Below are 20585 nucleotides of genomic sequence, written 5' to 3'. Positions count from 1 at the left end.
CTGATGAGCGGTGCCACGTCCTCGCCCAGGATCCGAACTGGTAAAACCCTGGGCCACCAAAGTGGATCATGCGAACTTAACCACTTGGCCACAAGGCTGGGGCCCATTGCTCTTAAAACAATGAACAATGTCCCTGCCTGCAAGCATTTGAATGATAACGGTTAATTAAATGAAGCTTAAATAAAAATTTAATTTTAAATCCTAGTATAATTATAGAAGTCCTGAGGTTTCAACCTGGAGCTTCTCCCTGGGCAAAAGGGTAGATTAAAAGCTTTCTGTCTTGACTAGAGCGCTGCATACAGAAAAGGAGAAAAGAAGTAAGATTCAAACCACCAATGAATATTGTGTCATTCTTCATTTTACCTAAATTTTACAAACCTCCTCTAAATTATAACTACTATTAAAACACATTAATTAGAGTTCAGTTAACACTTTGCCTGAGGACTCTAAGGAATACTTGTGTTGTCACCATACAGTGTATATTTGAATGATTCTCGGGGATAATTTATCTTTGCAAAGTTGTTTGGACTGCTCATTGTGGACCCTCATTATGCCCCACTGCCCGGGAGCAGCTTCTCTGAATGAAAAATATACTTAGCAAACTTTTTTAATTGAATTTTTTATTTGGAGATAATTTTAGATTCATATGCAGTTGTAAAAGATAACACAGAGAGATCTGTACACTTTCCTCAGTTTTCCCCAATGGCAATATCTTAAAAAGCCAGAGTGCAGTATCACAACCAGGGTAGTGACATTAACACAGCCAAGACATAGAACATTTCCATGCTGTCCATTTGTAGTCACATCCATGTCTCTCCTGACCCCATCTTCTCCTAACCCATGGCAACTATTAACTTGTTCTCCATTTCTATAATTTTCTTATGTCAAGAATGTTATATAAATTGAGTCATCCACTATGTAACCTTCTGGGATTGGCTTTTTCCACTCAGCATATTTCTCTAAATATCCATCCAGGTTATTACATATACCAGTCAGTAGCTTATTTCTTTTTATTGTTGAGTAGTATTGCATGTCATGGATGTACTATAATTTATTTACCCATCCACTTGTTAAGAGGCATCTGGGTGGTCTCAGATTTTGTCTATTCCCGATAAAGCTGTTGTACACATTCATCTATGGGTTTTTGTGTTAACATGTTTTCATACCTCTAGGATAAATGCCCAAGAGTGCAATTACTCAGTTGTATGGTAGTTAAGAAACTGCAAACTCTTTTCCAAAGTGGCTGTGCCATTTTACACTCTCACCAGCAGTGTATGAGTGATTCATTTTCTTTACATCCTGGTCAACATTTGATATTATCTGTCTGTTTCAAAAAAAATGTTTAGCCATTCTAATAAGTATGCAGTGATATCTCATAGTGGTTTTAATTTGCATTTCCCTAATGATGCATAACGTTGACCATCTTTTCATGTGCTTGTTTGTCATCTGTATATCTTCTTCAGCAAAATGTCTCTTCATATCTTTCACTCATTTCACTGTTGGACTTTTTGTTTTTTTACAGTTGAGTTTTCAGAGTTCTTTACATATTCTGGATATCAGTCATTTGTGAGATAGAAAGTTTGCAAATACTTTCTGCCAGTCCGTCACTTGTCTTTTCTTCCTCTTAACAGGATCTTTCACAAGGCAAAAGGTTTTAATTTTGATGAAGTACAATTTTCAATTTTTTCCTATTGTGGATTGTGATTTTAGTGTTAAGTCTAAGAACTCTTCATCTAGTCATAGATCCTGAAGATTTTCTCCTATTTATTTTCAAAAATTTTTATGGTTTTACATTTTATATTTAAGTCCACAAATTATATTGAGTTAATTTCTGTACAAGGCACAAGACTTAGGTGAAGCTTCATTTTTCTGCCTGAATCTACCCGCTCCATAACCATTTGTTGAAAAGGCTCTCTTTCCTCCACTGAATTGTTTTTCCACTTTTGTCAAAAATCAGTTAGGCATATTTGTGTGGGTCTATTTCTGGATTCTTTATTCTGTTCTACCTATGTGTCTATCACTCTGTCAATAGCACACACTCTTGATTATTAGAGGTTGTATAATGTTATAGCCCACTCCTACGGTTCACCACAGAGTGACCTGACAAAAACTACAGCTCCCTGCTTCTCCCTGGGGAGCCAAAGAGTTGACAGAATCCCCCAGGAGACCCCAGGCTGATAGGTGGGGGTCTTCTCCTGTACAAAGCCAGTTTGTGAAGCCTGGGAGAGGTGCTGGCTTTACCTAATGCACAGACATCAACACACAGAGTCGAGGAAAATGAAAAAATCATCAAAGATGTTTTGAACAAAAGAACATAACGAATCTCCAAAAACTGACCCTAATGAAATGCAGCTATATGATTAACCTGATGGAGAATTCAAAATAGCTGTCATAAAGTAAAACTTTCATGTATTGGCCTGAAAAGCCTGAAAGTTATCACAAAAGGCTTGTCAAGAGAAGAAACAGCCATATCTTGGGGCTGTTTGACATAATGGTTAAGCCAGAGGTTTTCACTTACTTGTGTTCATGCACAGTTGTGAACGCTAGAATATTCTCCTACATACTACAAAGGGAATGAAGGACCAAAAAAACTTCCTAAAATGTCCAGGCATTAGAATATAGTATTTCTCACTATAGATAAAATAACCAGTTACTGTACTATTCTTTGCATCACATTTCAAATACCTGAACACATTATAAGCTCTCAATAAATGTTGCTCTCAATAATTGTCATTATTTTTGAATATTTTTTATGTATTTTGTTTCATGGTGTTCATGTACCTTACCTGGAAATTTATTTGTTCTTTCTAAGGGCAATGTATAAACAAGCTTTCCTTCACTTTCTGCTGATAATTTGGCATCAGGGATGTGCTGTTTAACAAGTGATGTTATATTTTCCTGAATGCAGATTTCATTCAACTGCAAGCTGGTTAAAAAAAGAAGATGCATGTTATTTGACATAGTCTCCAATAGCATGAAGAACACGCTAGTCTCTATGGGATAAAGAAAAATCAATTAAAATCTAATGCATGAAATTGGCCATATAAACATCAAATAAGGGGAAAAAATCAGATCACATAAATGTGACAGAAGAAGAGAAAGAATGAGCTCATCTGAATTAGTGGTCAGTTTACCCAGAGATGATGCCCAGAGAAGGTCAATATTAACTCAGGTCTTCACGGGGAGAATAGCTACAGAGTAGAGATACCAGGGGCACAACACTGCAAGGATCAGGACTCTACAAGATTGAAAATGCTGAAGATTTTTCAAAGGCGGTTTAAGTTGGCTAAATAGGATTGTTGTATTGGGCAAAACAGCAGACTTTTGATAAGCGTAGGCACAAAACAGTTTCAGTTACTCAATTTGGTCATTCAATGCAAATTTATTAACTTCTTAGTATGTAACAAAAATTACCCTAAGTGCTGAGGGTACAATGGTGAATAAAACAGCATTGTCCTGCTCTCATGGAGTTGACTGTCTAATGGGGAAAACAGGAAGACAACAAGTAAACAGATAGATAAATAAAATAATTACCAATAGTAGTAAGTGCTATGAAGGAAACGGGGTTAAAGATAGAAATTAATTACGGATGAATGTGGGTTTGGGTTGGTGGGATCACTAATTTTTGCTTTCATTGTAGTGCTAACTCCAGAACTTTAATTAAGAACCAAGTATCATTGAGAAAATCAGCCATGTAGAAAATCATCAACATAGGAAAACAAAAAAATCTATTAATCATGGTTAAAAAGTATGCAGTAGATAAAATATCAGTAGTGATTTGGCTCCAAAACTTGGTTTTGCCGCTTGAAATGTGTTATTTAACCTATCTGAACAGTTTCTTCATTAGTAAAGTGGAATAATGATTCCTAACATTTAGGGTTGCTCTAAGAACTGAATAATAGTGATGCTAGCACTTAGCAAGTCTTTAAAAAACGGTTATTTTATTTGACCAAATGCTTACGTCAAAATTATCCTATTTACTCGTAAGATATTATGGGCAAACGAGAATATATGCCATCTTCAGAAGCAGTAAAAATCACTGAGGGAACGAAGCAAAAAAATATCAGACTTGTTCCCCATGATGATGCTGTCCCCTGAAATAAAAACAATTGAAGAAATATTTCTTGGCCACTTCTAAGACCTTGTTCTGGGTGCCTGAGAGGCCTGCGTGAGCAGTACATGTGTCCTTCCCTGAGGAGGTTATAGCCTGGAAGTGGAGATCAGCAAAGTCTTTCTGTAAATGGCTAGATAGTAAATATTTTAGGCTTTGCAGACCAGCAGATGTCTGTTGCAACTATTCGACACTGCCGCTGCAACGTGGAAGCAGCCATAGCCAATATGTAAACAAATGGGAATGGCTGTGTTCCAATCAAACTTTATTTACAAAAACAGGAAGTGGGCTGGATTTGGCGCACAGGCCATAGTTTGCTGACCCTGATTTAGAAGAAGAAAGAAAGAAATTACACAAATTACTGTCTAGGAGCCCATGAAGAGACTCATGAATTGGGCAGGGATCCTGACCAGCATTTTTTATTTTGAGAACATGTTATGTTGCCATGTAGGGCCTTATCATTTATTTTTCTGTAAACTTTACTTGCAACTGGTAATTATTATTCCCACTTTATAAGTGATAAAACTGAGTTTCAGAGAGTTTAATTAATTTTCCAGAAGAGATTCAAACAAAGTGCCTTAGGAAATCAAAATATTGGGACAATACACAGAGCTGGAAGATTAATAAAATCTTCATGAGGTAGGCTTCAAATAACTCTTTAGGACTTGAACAAGTGGAAATGGGTTCAAGAAAACTGCCAGCCTCAGGAAATAAACTCAAACAATGGGAAATGTAGGTCATGATATGGCATGCGCAAGGAACAATGGATATTTCATTTTAATGGAGGGTTTTGAATTGGGTAAAGGCAAATGGTATGGGGGTCATGATAGGGTGGGCCACACCAGCATTACTTGGCTACGGAGTTTGGACTCTGGAAGGTAAAATGGAACCTTGAAGTTTTTTTGTTTGCTATGTGTTATTGTTCTCATAGTATAGATAGTATAAATCAAAGTAGATAGTATAAATCAGAGCTGTAGTATACAGTGTAGAGAGTATAAATCAGAGCTGTAGTTTAGAACTGAGTCACGTATAAATTAAAAAGTAATTTAAAACATGGATTTGGATACCTGACTTTGAAGTTAAAAATATCCCAGTTCAATTCCTAACTCGACCACTTATGAATCTAGGGAGCCTGTAATTTCATCTACAGAGTAAAAGTAACAACAGTTCCTATCTCAAAAAATGGAAGATCTAAATAAAATAATGTTAAGTATCTGAATCTCTCAATAAATAACAGCAAAAATATGCTACTATTCAAAATAATGATAAAAATAAAATGAAGAGGATGGAAATGAGAGGAAGAACAAGAAAGAAGAGGAGCAATTAGGAGAAGTAGAAGCAAGGACTCTACTTAAGGAATTACATTAACACCCTGGGTGAGAGACGATGAAGGTGTGAAATATGATGTGTCAGTTGAGAAAGCTCCCTTAATACATAGCTCCCTTAACAAACAATGTGTTGTGGGTATATTTTCTATCACATTCAAAAAAATGTTTCTGTTAAGCTGTCATATGTTTTCAGTCTCTAATATGTACCAATTAATATCTTTGCTTAATATATACCAACTCCATATATATATATATACATACATGTGTGTATATATATTATGGATATAAATGGATGCATGTCTCCATATAGATGTATACATATACACAATATGTTTATAGGTACATACAAACATCTGTGTATAATAATAAGGGGTTGTCTTGCGTGTTGTAATGTGTTGCTTCAAGCATCACGCCTTATTTGAGGCCAGTTCCCATTTTCCCAGCCTTCTCGAGTGGCTATACCTTAAGTGGTATCCAATCCCCCATTTCTTCTTTAGAAACAGAGAAGAGCCTGCACACTTCAGCTTCCCTCTGGAGAGAAACACTTTCCTATCTGAAAAGGAAGAAGCAAAGAAGAAAGTTCGTTAAGATGTTGCCCATTTTTCTCAAGAAAAAGGTAATTATCTAGATGATCCAGCTCTAGTTCAGGAGCTTCTACATTTTCAAATACAGGGCTAATAAAGACTCATTGAGGGCCGGCCCTATGGCTGAGTGGTTAAGTTCATGCACTCTGCTTCAGCGGCCTAAGGTTTCACCGGTTTGGACCCCGGGCACCTACCTAGCAAGGCTCATGAAGCCATGCTGAGGTGGCATCCCACATAGCAAAACTAGAAGGACCTACAACTAGAATATACAACTGTGTACTGGGGGTTTTGGGGAAAAGAAGGAAGAGAAAAAAGATTGGTGACAGATGTTAGGTCAGGGTCAGTCTTTAAAAAAAAGGTCATCGAAACAGACATATTTTAATCTTATTTATGTACTTTAAGCTATTACTTTGCCATCCAACCAGTCAGGGAGGATGTGGATATATCTTCTAATATGGAGAATCATCATACTATACATTTTAATGTATCAAACATCAAAATTATTTGAATATTTCAAGTTGATTGACCTCAATTTTGAGTAAAAGAATTAATGTTTTAGAATACAGACTTTTAGTAGAATACAGAATGAGTTTCTGGGCAGACTATGCCCCTGTGTAATCAAATGACACAAATTGTAGGAGATGCGTGGAAATGGTTGGGAGTAAGACTCTCCGGACTCAGTTCATATCGTTACGAGTGTTCAGATTGCCAGATACATCTAGATGATCAGATGACAAAATGCAGCTGCTCAGAATCCCAATCCATATTTCTCAAACCTCACAAAGTCCTCATGATGATACTGAAAGGAAGCCAGCAATTACCAGCCAAGATGTCAGCCTCATCCATGAACTGGGTACTGAAGAGGATCACACGGTCCGTTTTCCGCTCCTTCAGGAGGTTCCAAACTTGGTGCCTTGAAAAGGGATCCAATCCAGCAGTTGGTTCATCCAATAGGAAAATCTACAGAGGAGGGATGTATACAAAGGGGGTTTCCAGTAAGGTACAGTTCTTCCAGAAAGCAAAGAAAGCTTATTATTTATAGTTAAAAGGGTGCTGTGGTTAGGATTTTGTTCTTATATTTAATGTTCTGTGGTAAACATTTTATCACAGAGATCCTTTGCAAATAAAAGGTTTGAACTACCCCCAAAAGTTTCATTTTTAAAAATTTGAATTCATCTGTAAATTTAGTTGGACTTACCTGAGGATCTCCTAAAATGGCAATCCCAAAGGTTAGTTTTCTTTTCTGTCCACCACTTAAGTTTTGAGCAAGGATGTTCTGAATATTTTGCATTTCCAATTCCAGCAAAACTCTTTGTATCTAATCAGACGACAACATTTATGTCACAAACCAAGATTTCTCTCTTCTTTTATTTTTAAATTTGTAAATACGGGGTTATAAAGTGTAATGGTTAAAAGCCTGGATACTGAGTCAGACTGCCTGCATTTGAATACCACTCCACCTTAACTAGCTGCATAATCTTGGTCAAGTTACTGTCTCTCTTGAACCTCAGTTTCCATATGTGTAAAGTGGGCATAATGATGGTACTCACCTCATAGGGTTGTCATGAGGAATAAGTGAATTATTATATTTAAACTTAAGGATAATCTTCAGCACATTGTAAGTGATATGTCAATGTTAGATATTATGTAAATTAGTTTTTTTGTCCAACATTTATGCAAACATTTTCACAAAAATAATTTAATGAAAGCATAAAAACTCAGTGTAAATAGAGTTATCAATCTCATTTTGACCAATATGATAGTTCTAACACACTTACATACCTCTTTATTCAGTTCACGTGGCTGAATCCCCTTTATTTTAGCAAACAGCCTGAGATTTTCTCTCACGGTGAGGAAATCAAATTGCACATTGGATTGTGGACAAACTCCAGTGAGCTTGCTAATATTTTCTAGGTCAGCCATTTCTGAATGTCTATTATTATAGATGGTGACTGAACCTATAACAAAGATTAAGAGTTAACATCAGGATAATGCTTAAATTAGGATCTTTCTAAAAGAGAAACCACTATATGTTTATTAATTACATTTTAGATATACGATTTTATCTTCAAGGCTTATTCAGTTCAGGTATTATGAGTTTCCATTTTAGTTGTGCGGTATATTTAAAAAAAAGTCCCGTCTACAACTTTCCCACTGAGATGTAGTCTATTTATCCACCCCTCACATTTAGGCTCAGCTATTTAACAAACAGAATCTGAGCAAATGTGATACAGGCAGAGGCTATGAAGTGCCTCCACACTGAGATTTGCCCTCTCTGCTTCTGGCATCACGGAGATTACTGGGTGAAGAGTCCCAGACTAGCCTCCCAGAAGATGAAAATCCATGTCGGCAGACAGGTGCAGCAGTTCTAACTGAAGCCCCATATGTGGCAGTGAGGCCGTGCTAAAACATCCCACCCCAGCCACTTTCGTACAGACACAAAAACTGCCAGCCAATCTGCAGAATCATGAGAAATAATAAAACATTTTTATTTTAAGCCATTAATTTCAGGGATGCTTGTCGTGCAGCCAAAGAGAACAGACACATGTTGGAATGCCAAATGGCAACTAATAACCACGAAAATAATTATCACGAAATACTCAAATTCCATATACGCCAATTAAATATTACATAAATCTATAGAATAGAACTACAAATTAACTTCCATTTTTCCTTAGTTATCTATGTTTGTGATTAATGATAAGAAAGACTTTATATTAACCGCTGATTTATTTGTCAACTTGACTTTGGATCAAACCTCTTACCTTTGGTGGGAACAGATAAACCACTAAGAATGTTTAGCAGTGTTGACTTTCCAGCTCCACTGTGACCAAGTATGGCAGTGATTTGGCCTTCATATATGTCAAGTACCAGGTCTAGAAAGAAAAAAGGAAAGAGAAAGGATGGGAGAAAGGAAAGAAGGAAAAGAAGTACAGAGGTAGGAAGGAAAACAATTAATACTACAAACAGCATTTTATTATAGAGCTAATGAATTGTCTTTTTATTTCCTTGAATGGCCATAGTTTTCGAAATATAGATATACTGGGTTGTTAAATTCAAAATAAAATGCCCTTTCATGAATTTATATGTGTATCCTGTTTTGAAATCTTGAAATTACTTGGTTTAAAGGCAGGGAACACGTCTTATACTCCTAGGTTCATTGACATTGCCTGGCATATGGTGGGTGGATGTTAATATGTATTAACAGGAAGGATAGATTAATAGTTCAGTAAACTATCATGTGGCTAAAAATCCTTTGAGGTAAATGACTTTTTTGCACAAAAGGAGAACATACGATATCTACAACAGCTTTGGAATCACAGAAGAAACATTTGAGTTCATAGAAAAAACTCCAGAATATGCTTAGGTTACCTCAATATTACACAGTACAACTTTCAAATACATATAATTCTAAGACATATTCAATACTTTCTAATTTTTATGCAGTAGAAGTAATATCTTGGAAGGTAAATTTTATCATGTGGCTCAGACAACTCATTTCAAATCTGAAATACCACCGGTAAATGCTCACCAAAAGCAAAAAATTGAAGTAAAATCAGGAAATCAATATAGTAACTTTTTTTTTTTTACCTTTCAAAGCTTCTATTTTATCAGATTTTCTTTTATATTCTTTAGTAACATTTCTTATTCTGAAAAAAAAGAAAAGATACTTCAAGGTATAACAATTTTCTTCAGTTTGTAATTCTAGGTGTGGTTGACAGGACTGGATGGATCTTATCTTCAGGCTACGGGAAGATCTGAGCTTTCCCTCTCAAGATGCAGTCATGCTTGTGTGAGAGAATAAGCTAGAATACTGCTTCCCAGCCCGGGCTGCACATTAGCGCCATCTGAGGAGTTTTAAAAAAGTACCGACACTTGGAACCCATCACCAGTCTTCTGATTCTGAAGACTGGGATGTAGCCTGACATTAATATTGAGAACCAGGATCCCCTCTAAACTGCAAAGTTAGAGAAGGTAGGCTAAGAGGTAGCATGGGCATTCAATACTGAAAGGCTCATGTGAATTTCTGGTGCAGGTGGGAAGTATCTGGTTATCTGGAGTCAAGGTCTCCAGAGGTTGGTTAAGAGGTAGAAGAGTGGAGTAAGGAAGAGAAGCAGATCATAATAGTGAGAGCATGGGTTTTACAGTCCTACCTAACTGAGCTCATCCCATCTATACCACTTAGTAGCTCTGTTACCTTAACCAATGTACTTATTCCAGGTAAATTTCAGCTTTCACAATCTGAAAACTTGAAGTGCTTTAGGGCTGTGTTGAAGAGTGAATAAAATGTTTCATCTTGTATGCATAGTGCATGGTTTATGGTAAATATTCAATCAACATAAGATGATATTGGTGAGATGATGATTATGGTAATATAAAGGAATAAAATTATCATATGCTGGGTGCTGTCGTAGATCTGGAATCCTAAGCACTTTATCTGTTTTATTCTGCCACATAAATGTATAATCCATAAGATGCATCAAATTTATGTTTCTTATTTTGTCATCTCCTATTCATCAAATGATTCAGGCTCCATTCATATTGAACTGTTTCACTAGATTTTCTCATCTCTGTTTTAATCCCATTTACCATCATTCCATAGCACTTATAGTTCGGTGAGGTGCTAAAGAGATAGGAGAAAAACAACAAGAAACACATAAATATATCAAATAAAGCCATTGCCTTGCTCCACGCTGCTTTACTAGAGGTTAAACCTAGCTTAAGTCATAGGAAAACATAAATACAGAAGGTAAATATGGAACTGGCTAAAATGAAAAATGAAACAGGCTCTAGGAGTAATCTGAGACAGTTCACAGAGGACTGACATGTGCTGGTCATTGATGGATGAGTAAGATTTGAACAGTCAGGGACCCTGAAGATTTTCTTCCTATTTTCTTATTTGGATGTAAAAGTTACTGGCACCAAACAAAACATCTATTTTGTTGTCAAGCAGAATGAAGATATGCATGACTCTAAGAGGCACGTCTTCCTCAATTCCCTTTGTATCTATCTCTAGGTCTTGTCTCCCTCTTCCCTACTCAGTGAATAGAAGAGGAAAGAGAAATTTGAAAAATGGAGAGAAAAAAATATGCTGTATAATAAATGAGGTAGGATCAAAGAGTGAATAAGTGAGATCAGGCAAAGAAATGACTGAAGCCAGGGATAGAGAAGAGAAACAACAGACAGAAGATTGAGAATCCCCGCAAGGGTTTTGTTGAATTATCTTTGCTGGTGAAATCTGAGTTTGTATTTAATGTAAATGTCAAGAATATAAGACAACAAGGGCTAAAAGAATTTTTCTTTAAACTTGAAGTGTGAAGTGATAGACGTACATGGACCAGGTTGGGGGGGAACTCTCTATAGGGCACAAAAGAGAGTTTTGCTTGCTTCAGGTGCTATTAGCTTCTCAGTCATTAGCCTGATCTCCACCTGTGTCCTTGTTACCTGATGGCTTCTTTCCCATGGAATTCTGGAGGCATTGGTTCAAAAGAGTCGTTAGATGAAGGATCAGAATCGATTTCATCTTCAAGAGCCACATGATCAACTTTTTGTTGTCGGGACCAAAAGGAGGACTTCAGGAAAAACAGGGGTGAATATCGATGTCCATACTCATCTACACAACCAGGAGATAATTAAATATTGTGTCAATCACCACTTCAAGGGAGAGAGTCACCCTAATGCAGCATAGCAATGCAAACCCTTGTTGATAAACTTGAACATGTGGTTAACACAAGGTAAGGTACATGTTTTGTTTGATATGTATAGCTTCATAAGGAAAAAAATCACTAAGATGTCTCCATTATAATAATTGTCCCTATAGGAAAAAATGAATTTGTGATTTTAAAAAATTCAGGAGGAACTTAAATAAATGTTCAGACTTTTCTTAACCTCAAGAAAGCCAAATATTGGAATGTAAATGCAAGATATGCCAAGCATGCCAAATTCTATCTAGGAGTTCAAGTGTCATTACACTGGCAAAAGAAGAAGAAATTGAGAAGTGACTATCGGATAAATAAATAAAACAAGTATTTCAAGAGAAGATAGAATAGCATTTAACAAGAATAAATAAAACACTGTAAGAAAAGGAGACAATGGGGCAAAAGAATTTATTGAAACTTAACATAGAGTGGAATTTTTTAAAAAGCTACTTTGTATTTATGCTTTTCTCATCCCCAAATAATGACATTCCTCTGAAGCAAATTTATGATCTGCTTTAAAAACATATTAGCCATAGACCTTTTCCTGGAAAGTAATCCAAAGTGTATTTGCACTTAATGATCACTTTCTGTTTTCCTATGTGTTGGGAAAAATTATGAAATGGAAGAAGTATATTTCTCTAATATTCTGCAACTGACCTCCATTGTAAGATCGATGGATTTTCAAACTTTTGTGTATTTTTCACACGTTCAGTCATTCATTTATGCAATAAAGATTTACTGAACATCCTCTATATGCCTGGCACATGGTTTACTATTAGTTAATACTCATCTCTTGCCCTTGATTAAGAAAACTGGCAAATAAAAGTATGTACTATATTGGATATATTCTACGACCAGATTTACTGTTACCTGATTCTGTCAATTTTATCCAGTTAATTTTCCTTTCTGTCATTCATATTTCTTGTCTTTAAAATTTTGAACAAAGTCATCTTGTTCAAATTCAGGTTTAAATTCTGGCTTAATGAATAGATAATACAAATAACTCCATACAATAAATGTATGAGCCAAGAATTGTAGATACTGGCATCTATTATTCTGGACTCTTCTAAAAGACAGTCATTGTTCTTAAGGGATTATCTAAAACCAACATGATCAATTCACTGCTTCAAGACATTGCTCTGCATCTTTATTCTCATTCTCCCCTTCTTCCCTTTCTACAAGTGTTTGGTCATTGACTTCTTTTTTTCCACCTACTCAATACGAGTATTTCATTAGAGGTTTTCACAATTTTTCCAGCTTTATTGAAGTGCGATTGACAAAAATTGTATATATGCCAGGTGTACAATGTGATGTTTTTGATTTTTTATGCCTTGGGAAATATTACCACCATCAAGCTAATTAACATATCCATCACCTCACAAAATTACTGTTTTTCTGTGTGTGTTGAATACACTTGAGATCTGCTATCATAGAAAATTTCAAGCATACAATACATTATTACTAACTACAGTCATCATGCTATACATTAGGTCTTCAGAACTTATTCATCTTATAACTGAAAGTTTGTGCCCCTTGACAAAGATCTCCCATTTCTTCCATCCAGCCCCCAGCCCCTGGTAACCAATATTCTGCTCGCTATTAAGTTCATTCAGCTTTTTCAGATGCCATATATAAATAAGTGAGATCATGCAGTACTGTCTTTGTGTGTCTAGCTTATTTTACTCTGCATAATGGCCTCTAGTTTCATCCATGTTGTCACAAATGGCGGGATTTCCTTCTTTTTTAAGGCTGAATAATATTCCATTGTATATATGTATACTACATATTCTTTATCCATTCATCCATCAACAAACACTTAGATTGTTTCCATATCTTAGCTACTGTGAATAATGCTGCAATGAACATGGGAGTTCAGATATCTCTTTGAGATAGTGACTTTATTTCCTTTGGATATATACCCAGAAGTGGGATTGCTGGATTACATGGTATAATGAAGGATCCTTGGCATACAGTTTTGAACAGGAAATGCAGAGGTGAAAGACACAGCCCCAACTTTGATTAAAAGGAGGGAGAAAACAGATGAACCAGCATTTCGGCCACAGTATTTACTGAGTGCCTGGTGTGTATCAGACACTGAGGTGGGTGCTTGGGGCACATCTGTGAACAAAACAGATCCTTGCTTTTGTAGAACTCCTGTTCTTTTACGTTGCAAGGTGATAAAAATGAAAATTTATGGTCTATTGACTTTCTTATTCTCAAACCCTGGGAAGATTTTTAAAAACACAAATGTCCTGGTCCCACCACTGATTAATCAAATCAGAATCTCTCGGGGCTGAGCTGGGCTTGGTATTTATTGAAAGTTCTCCAGGGGGTTCTGAAGTACAGCTAGGGCTCAGAATCACTGAGCTAAACAGTCAGGCAAAAGCAGCTATAAATTTCCATGATTAAACACCAGGCCAGACCCATTTAGGAACTAGCTTTCTAAGCACCTCTTAAAAAAGAAACAAGCCGTAAACTTAGAGTAGAGTAAAGTTCAAACAAAGGCTAGTGATTGAATAAACAAAATTCAGGCTTTAGTTCTGATCAGTCAAGAAGCAAGAGAGAAATAAAGATCGGCTTTGGCTGGTGGCAACGATCTGGTTCATTTCCTTCCTGTTGTTGTACAAAGTAGTTCTTAAAATATAAATAGCATGAGTGTTAGGAGATTCACTTTAAGAAATAAAATGCTTAAAATGATGTTTGATTTTAATTGTATCATTACTCACTTGGCAAAATTTTGTCAAAATACATCGTCAATGCCAGATAGAGGAAAATATCAACAGCCAACATGAAATTTGTTGCTATTATTAGATTTGATAAGTCTGATGGATCAGGAAATGCATTAGAATTCAAATCATAGTCCAAGTGTAAAAGCTGAAAATTAAAAAGTAATTAGAGAAAGTTAGGTTTATGGTAAATTTTAAACAGGTTTAGCATAAAAATAAAACAACTACTTTTTTGCCGCATACCGGGAATACAAAATTAAATGAGACTGCCTACTTTACAATTCTCAAATCTATTGGAAGGCATGGGCATGTGACCAACTATAATGCAATTTAGTAATTGCTATGATTAAAATATGTTCCAAATGAAATTGAAGCATTAGGAGAAGGTAGGGAAGTATGGGAAAAGATGATATTCGAGCTTGATCTTCAATAAATTTTTACCAACTAGGCCACAGCAGAAAAGCATGATGCTCCCTGAAAATGGCTGCATGAGAGAGAATTTATGATCTTGAAAAAACCACTGGTGTGTTTAAGGAAAACCAGTGGAAAAAGTGGGCAGGTGCATAATGTTCAAGTTAATGAATGCTTTATAATTAATAATCCTTTTGTCAAGCACTAAATAATTGATACATAATGATTGGCATTACCATTTAATAGGAGGGATGGCAAATTGAGTTCAATGTGAGAATCAGATAAAGAGAATGACATTTTATGAACAGAAATGTAAGTTACCAATCAATTAATGTGTTTTCAAGGTGTTTTTAACTTTTAATTTTCTTTTCTTTTACTTTATGGTTTTTACAATCGTGTGTGCTGTTCAGTTACTAAGTCAAAATACAAACTGGAATAGTTATTTAGCATTAGATTTGCATCATCAAGTCCTAATAGCCAAAGAAAACACTTAATATTCTCTTTGAAGAATTATATATTGATTCCCCCATTTTTTCACTTAATAAATGAATTTCTTGCTGGACTGAATACTTCCAAAGCTTTTAAACGTTCATCTTTGCAAACTCACAATAGTCTTCACTAGGGTTTAAACTTTACAACACCGAACATGGAAATGACTACAGATGACTGAATATCAGAGAGGAAAGATGTTTCAGAAATGTCATTAATAAACAATTAGGTTGCTTCTCACCTGGGACATTCCAAGCGTGAAGGCAAAGGGACTAAAAAGACTTAACATCCACTCCAAGGAGGCAGGGAGGTTCCTGTACAATGCCATGAATCCCAGACTCCCCCAAAAGACAGTGAGAAGGAATACGACCAGGCCAGTGAGGAAAGATTTCTTTATCAAGACGCTCATTAGAAAAGCCAAAGCTATCTGAAATGAGAGAAGATCCAGTTGGTTTATGCTTCTCTAAGAATGATTATTAGCATAATGAAATAAGGAATTCAATATACAAAATTAGAGTTATATTATTATTTTGTATATGAAATGCAAAGCTATGTTCTGCAAATTGCGCTACAAACTGGTATTAGGGAACACCACAAATCAAATTATACCAGTCTACAGATTTTATCATGCAAACAGGGCAGAGAGAGAAGAAAAGGGAAATGTAGAATTATAACCTAATTGGAAGCCAACACTTGATCCTTAGGATAAGAGTTGGATGGAAAGAGATTTAATTCACCAACTCACCAAAGACAATCCATAGAGCAGAAAGAGGGTGAAGACCACCATGACGCCAGTCAGGATGACAAACTGGACAGATTTTATAACGAGCGTCAAGAAAAAGGCCATGATGAAGATGAAACTAGCATAGAGCAAACCCCAGGAGAGCCTAATGTGGAAACAAAATGTTGTTTTAGTATTTCACATTCCATCGAAACGGAGGACGTAGAATGGATTCTAGCATCGGTCATTCAGTAGATATTTACTGAGTGTTTAGGATATGTAAATATGAGGTAAATGTTTTGAGAAGAATACTTTAGGAATTAGGAATATTCTTTTGCTTAAAATTAATTCCAGAAATACACACACACACACACGTACACACGTACACACACACACACTCATCACTGTGAAAAAAAGGAAAAGAAGACTTCTGGTCTGATAGATTTTGCTTCAAACATTTTCTCTGCTATGTTCTTACTCTGTGACCTCGGGGAAACTCTGTAACCTCTCTAAGTTCTCTTTTTGCTCTTTTATTAGGTACTAGAAATACTACTACAGTGAGGACTTACAGAGGTCATGACTATGTGGGACCCTGTCCTAGTACATGGTAAACTCTCTGTGAGTCTCAAATCCTGTTCTCCTCTCTGGGGCTCTCTGGGAGCTCAGAGCTCCATGAATTTCCCTGGAGATAAAAAAAAAAAAAAAAAAAAAAAAAATTCTCCCTTATGTGTAAGTCTGTCGCATCTTTTTCCAAAAGCTGTTTTCATCTTTCTCTGGATGTGTACATCAAATGGTCTACATACTTGTCTTAATGCCACTCATTTTCAGCTAAGAAAGCATAGTTCACTTTCCTTTCTTCAATTCCTTTGTCTTGTTTCTTAATATTTTTACAAGGGGATAATGAAATAATGAAAAACAGCAGCAAAACCAACAAAATGATAGCTGACACATATAACAATTACTCTAAGATAGAGAATGTTTTAAAACCTTAGGAAATATTAAATCATTTTATTCTCACAATAGCCTTAAGCGGAAATACCATTATTTTCCTCATTTTACAGACAAAGAAGCTACTGAACAAGGATGGTAAGTAACTATGTTTCAAGTCTACGCATTTTGGCTCTAGAGCCTAGCTTTCACTGCTCTGCTATACTTACGGCCAGTATTAATGAAATAAAAAGTCAATATTGGTGTCTAGGATTTTCTTCCAGACTCCTAATTAGTTGCCATATGCATATCTCACCTGGCTCCCCAGCCTCTCTGTTATTGTACTTCCTCCTCACTGTAAACATCCCCTCCATGCCCTTTCAGTCAATTATTCACAAGTTCTCAGACAAGGTCCTTGTCTATACTTGGAATTACTCAACCTTACCCAGCCCCTATTTACAATCCTGTACAATAAGCTTATTCCCACAAATATACCCATCATGAATGTTCCTCAGTCTCAGTAGAGCTCCTGATCCTTGACCTCTTTTTCCCCTTTCAGTGCTGTCCTGGCTTGAATTCCACTTCTATTTGTCTTAGACACCAAAGTCTACCATTTCTACCACACTCTTACCAGTAGACTCAGTGGCCATTCCCCATTGTCCCTGCTTCACAATCACCCAGCAAAACCCAAACCTGATGTTTTTTCTTCAGCCACAGAAGCATAGTAATACCTAGCCCTAGCCTGGCAAGCATTTCACCAAGGACCATTTATTCCATTCATAGAGAAAAGTTAGAAAATCATTGGGTTTGAATAATGATACTTGAAGAAGCCCACTTTTCATGAATTCCTAGATATATTTATTTCTACCACACTTTACTCACCAGAATGCTGAATCTCGAAGACCCATCATTGTCATCATGCGCTTCATCCTTTTTCTCTCTCTTGTAACATTAACAGATGCATAGTAAGTAAACGGGGAAAAGGAAATAATGCAGAAGAAAACAAAGAAATCCGTAAAGACTCCTCCTTGACTAACGAAGGGATATATCTTCATATTTTTTCCAGTAACTGACATCAGTTTCTCCATCACTGAGTGATTTGTTGTGATCTGAAGAAAGATATTATAAACAAAATTTGCATATTAATGGATGGCATGCTATTTTCTTTCAGTCCTCTCTTTCCCTATGAACACATAAAAGGCCTGCCTGGATCTGATGCCAGCCTAACTTTTTGCTTCTGTATTCTGCCACTGGTCCACTTGGCGCCTTGACTCCAGGCATTCTGAGATACTCACAATTCTCAAATTTTACTACATGTTTTATCACCTCTCTGAATAACATTATCTTACAATTTGCTTGAAAGGCCTTGATGACCTTATAAATACGACAAACCCCTTATCTCAAGCTTCAATTTTAAATGTTATTATAATTCTTCCATGGCATTCTAGACTGAGAAGCTTTTAATTATTTACCTATAAGGACTTTATTTATACCTTCGTGACAGCCTACTTCTCCTATTCTAATGATTTTCTTATTATATGCCTGGCTTCTTGACAAGGCTGAGTCATTGGAGGAGAAAATTTCTCTTCTATTTAGATCTATATCCCCTATGGCATATAGCAACTTAAGTAAACTTTGCTGTAAAGAAACTAGCCAGTAAATGAAAGAATAAGGCTACCCATTTATATTTTCTCCCATGAAACTTTAGATGCTTCTAATGCCATTCATCTGCGTTGAACAGCAGTTTGCACTGGACAGTTCGTACTCACTTCTATAATAGCAGCATTAATGGCAGCTTGAAGAGCCACGAAACCTTTCTTCCAGAATTCTGAAACTTCACAGTCAATATCTTCAATCGTTTCATAACAATGAGCTTTAAGAAAAGAAGAAAACAGTAACTATCACTATGGATTATTTCAGTCCTGATTATACGAAACAGTGGACTTTACAATGGCCCCAAATTCCAAATGTTCTTATTTTGATGCAAAGCCTGTGCAAACATAGATTATAGTGATGAGTCTCAAAGTGAAGTGGGCAGAGCACTCTTAGAGAACGTTCTGCATTCAATTATAACGCGCACTCTAAGCTTTCTCACATTGTCTTCCGGGCTCCCTCACCAATGAAGAATTTTGTTGCGCTCTCCTCTTTTCTGATTTTGTATTGTGAAAACAATATCTTTTTATGTTTTTCAAAACTTAGCAAGGCCTAATATGGATTAAGAAACGCTAAAGTAAAGCTTTGTTTAACGTTAAATATAACACAGGCAAAATGTAAGTTTGGATGAAATAACTCACTATGTTTAAATCATGTCAATCACAACATCTTTTGAAGACAAAAGTTTACTTATTAATAAAAAGGCCTATCAGTCCATGGAGGATTAAACTACACTAAAGAGATATTGTTTAATATGACAAATTAAAATGGAGTACAGGAATTAAATGCATGTTTCATTAAAATTTTAAAAATAATTTAGAACTATTTTAGATATACAAATGATATAACAACATAATAAACACACATGAACCTATGATCGAATTATAAACATAAATAAATCATTACGAATACAGCCGGAACCTCCTATATAGTGTCTATGCTCTTATGCTTTCCCCAGCCCCAAGCCCCTAACTAGCTAACTGCTTTCCTGGACTTCATGTTTATATATAAGCCTTTACACTTTTATTATGTATCTCTAAACTACATATATAACTTAAAAAATTTTAAGCTGTATTTAAATCTGATAATGCATTATATTCATCACTCTGCATTTTGCTTCTTTTGTTCTATATTATGACTGAAAATTATATAAATGGCCCTTTCGTCTTCTTGTTATGATTGTACAGACTCCCGTTGCATGAACGTGATTCAATGTATTATCCACTCTCCTGTTCACGATAATTTGGTTGGTTCCTTTTTCTTTTCACTATTACAAAAAAAAAGCTTCTGCTATGAAAAATCTTTATATATGTTTTCTCATGAATAAGGGCGCATCAGTGAGGACAGTCTACGATATGCTATGCTGTGTAACAAACAATCCCCAAATCTCAAGGGCTTATCACAGAAAAAGTCTATTTCTCATTCAGGCTACAAATTCAGCTTAAGTTTTTGGAAGGAGGAGTGGGGGCACCCTCCATTCCACATCATACTAAAGGTCCCAAGATGATGGAGTTTCCTCCAACAGGTAGCTGCACTATCTCTTAGGCATGACTACCTAGCTTGCAGAGGCAGGTGAGGAAAAGTGGTAGAGAACTCACATCTACTTTTCAATGCCTTGAGTCTAGGTATCTGATTAGAGCTACAAACTGGATCACTCTATGACCTCAGGAAGGAGAAGAAAGTAGGCTGCCAGTCTTTGACACAAGCATGAGACTTTCACTGAGAAGATTCTTATGATGCTGGGTTATAGGTTATGGCCATCTTCAACTTAAAAATAAAATTTCTCACTTTTTGTGGATTTGAAAACATTTTGTAATGGTGGATTCTCTGCTACATATCTTTGTCAAAACTTTGTGTTGTTCTGTTTATTATCTTTTGCCAATCTGATAAATGTGATATCAGATGTGGTTTCAAAATGAGTTTCCCTGATTGTTAA

The 20585-nt window shown here is 36.0% G+C and overlaps 1 protein-coding gene across 5 annotated transcripts in view; it reads right to left on the bottom strand.

Moving 5' to 3' along the window:
- The window catches only part of ABCA8 (ATP binding cassette subfamily A member 8), a 67389-nt gene that overhangs the window by 31944 nt on the left and 14860 nt on the right, over positions 1 to 20585 (bottom strand). For all 5 annotated transcript variants that reach the window (XR_011423142.1, XR_011423143.1, XR_011423144.1 and 2 more), the window contains exons 5-17: positions 18766 to 18869; positions 17879 to 18105; positions 16094 to 16235; positions 15590 to 15775; positions 14449 to 14596; positions 11469 to 11637; positions 9615 to 9673; positions 8789 to 8899; positions 7806 to 7981; positions 7222 to 7341; positions 6845 to 6983; positions 5902 to 5992; positions 2787 to 2926 (exon numbers count right to left, since the gene is read on the bottom strand). Coding sequence is in view for 2 of the 5 variants with exons in the window: in XM_005597239.4 (XP_005597296.1) it covers positions 2787 to 2926; positions 5902 to 5992; positions 6845 to 6983; positions 7222 to 7341; positions 7806 to 7981; positions 8789 to 8899; positions 9615 to 9673; positions 11469 to 11637; positions 14449 to 14596; positions 15590 to 15775; positions 16094 to 16235; positions 17879 to 18105; positions 18766 to 18869 (1812 nt within the window). In the remaining 3 variants the exon portion in view is untranslated. The remainder of the gene's footprint in view (positions 1 to 2786; positions 2927 to 5901; positions 5993 to 6844; positions 6984 to 7221; positions 7342 to 7805; positions 7982 to 8788; positions 8900 to 9614; positions 9674 to 11468; positions 11638 to 14448; positions 14597 to 15589; positions 15776 to 16093; positions 16236 to 17878; positions 18106 to 18765; positions 18870 to 20585) is intronic.

The sequence above is a fragment of the Equus caballus genome, chromosome 11 (genome assembly GCF_041296265.1).
Source record: "Equus caballus isolate H_3958 breed thoroughbred chromosome 11, TB-T2T, whole genome shotgun sequence".
In the NCBI taxonomy this organism is placed as follows: Eukaryota; Metazoa; Chordata; class Mammalia; order Perissodactyla; family Equidae; genus Equus; species Equus caballus.
This window is presented reverse-complemented; position numbering and strand designations above follow the sequence as displayed.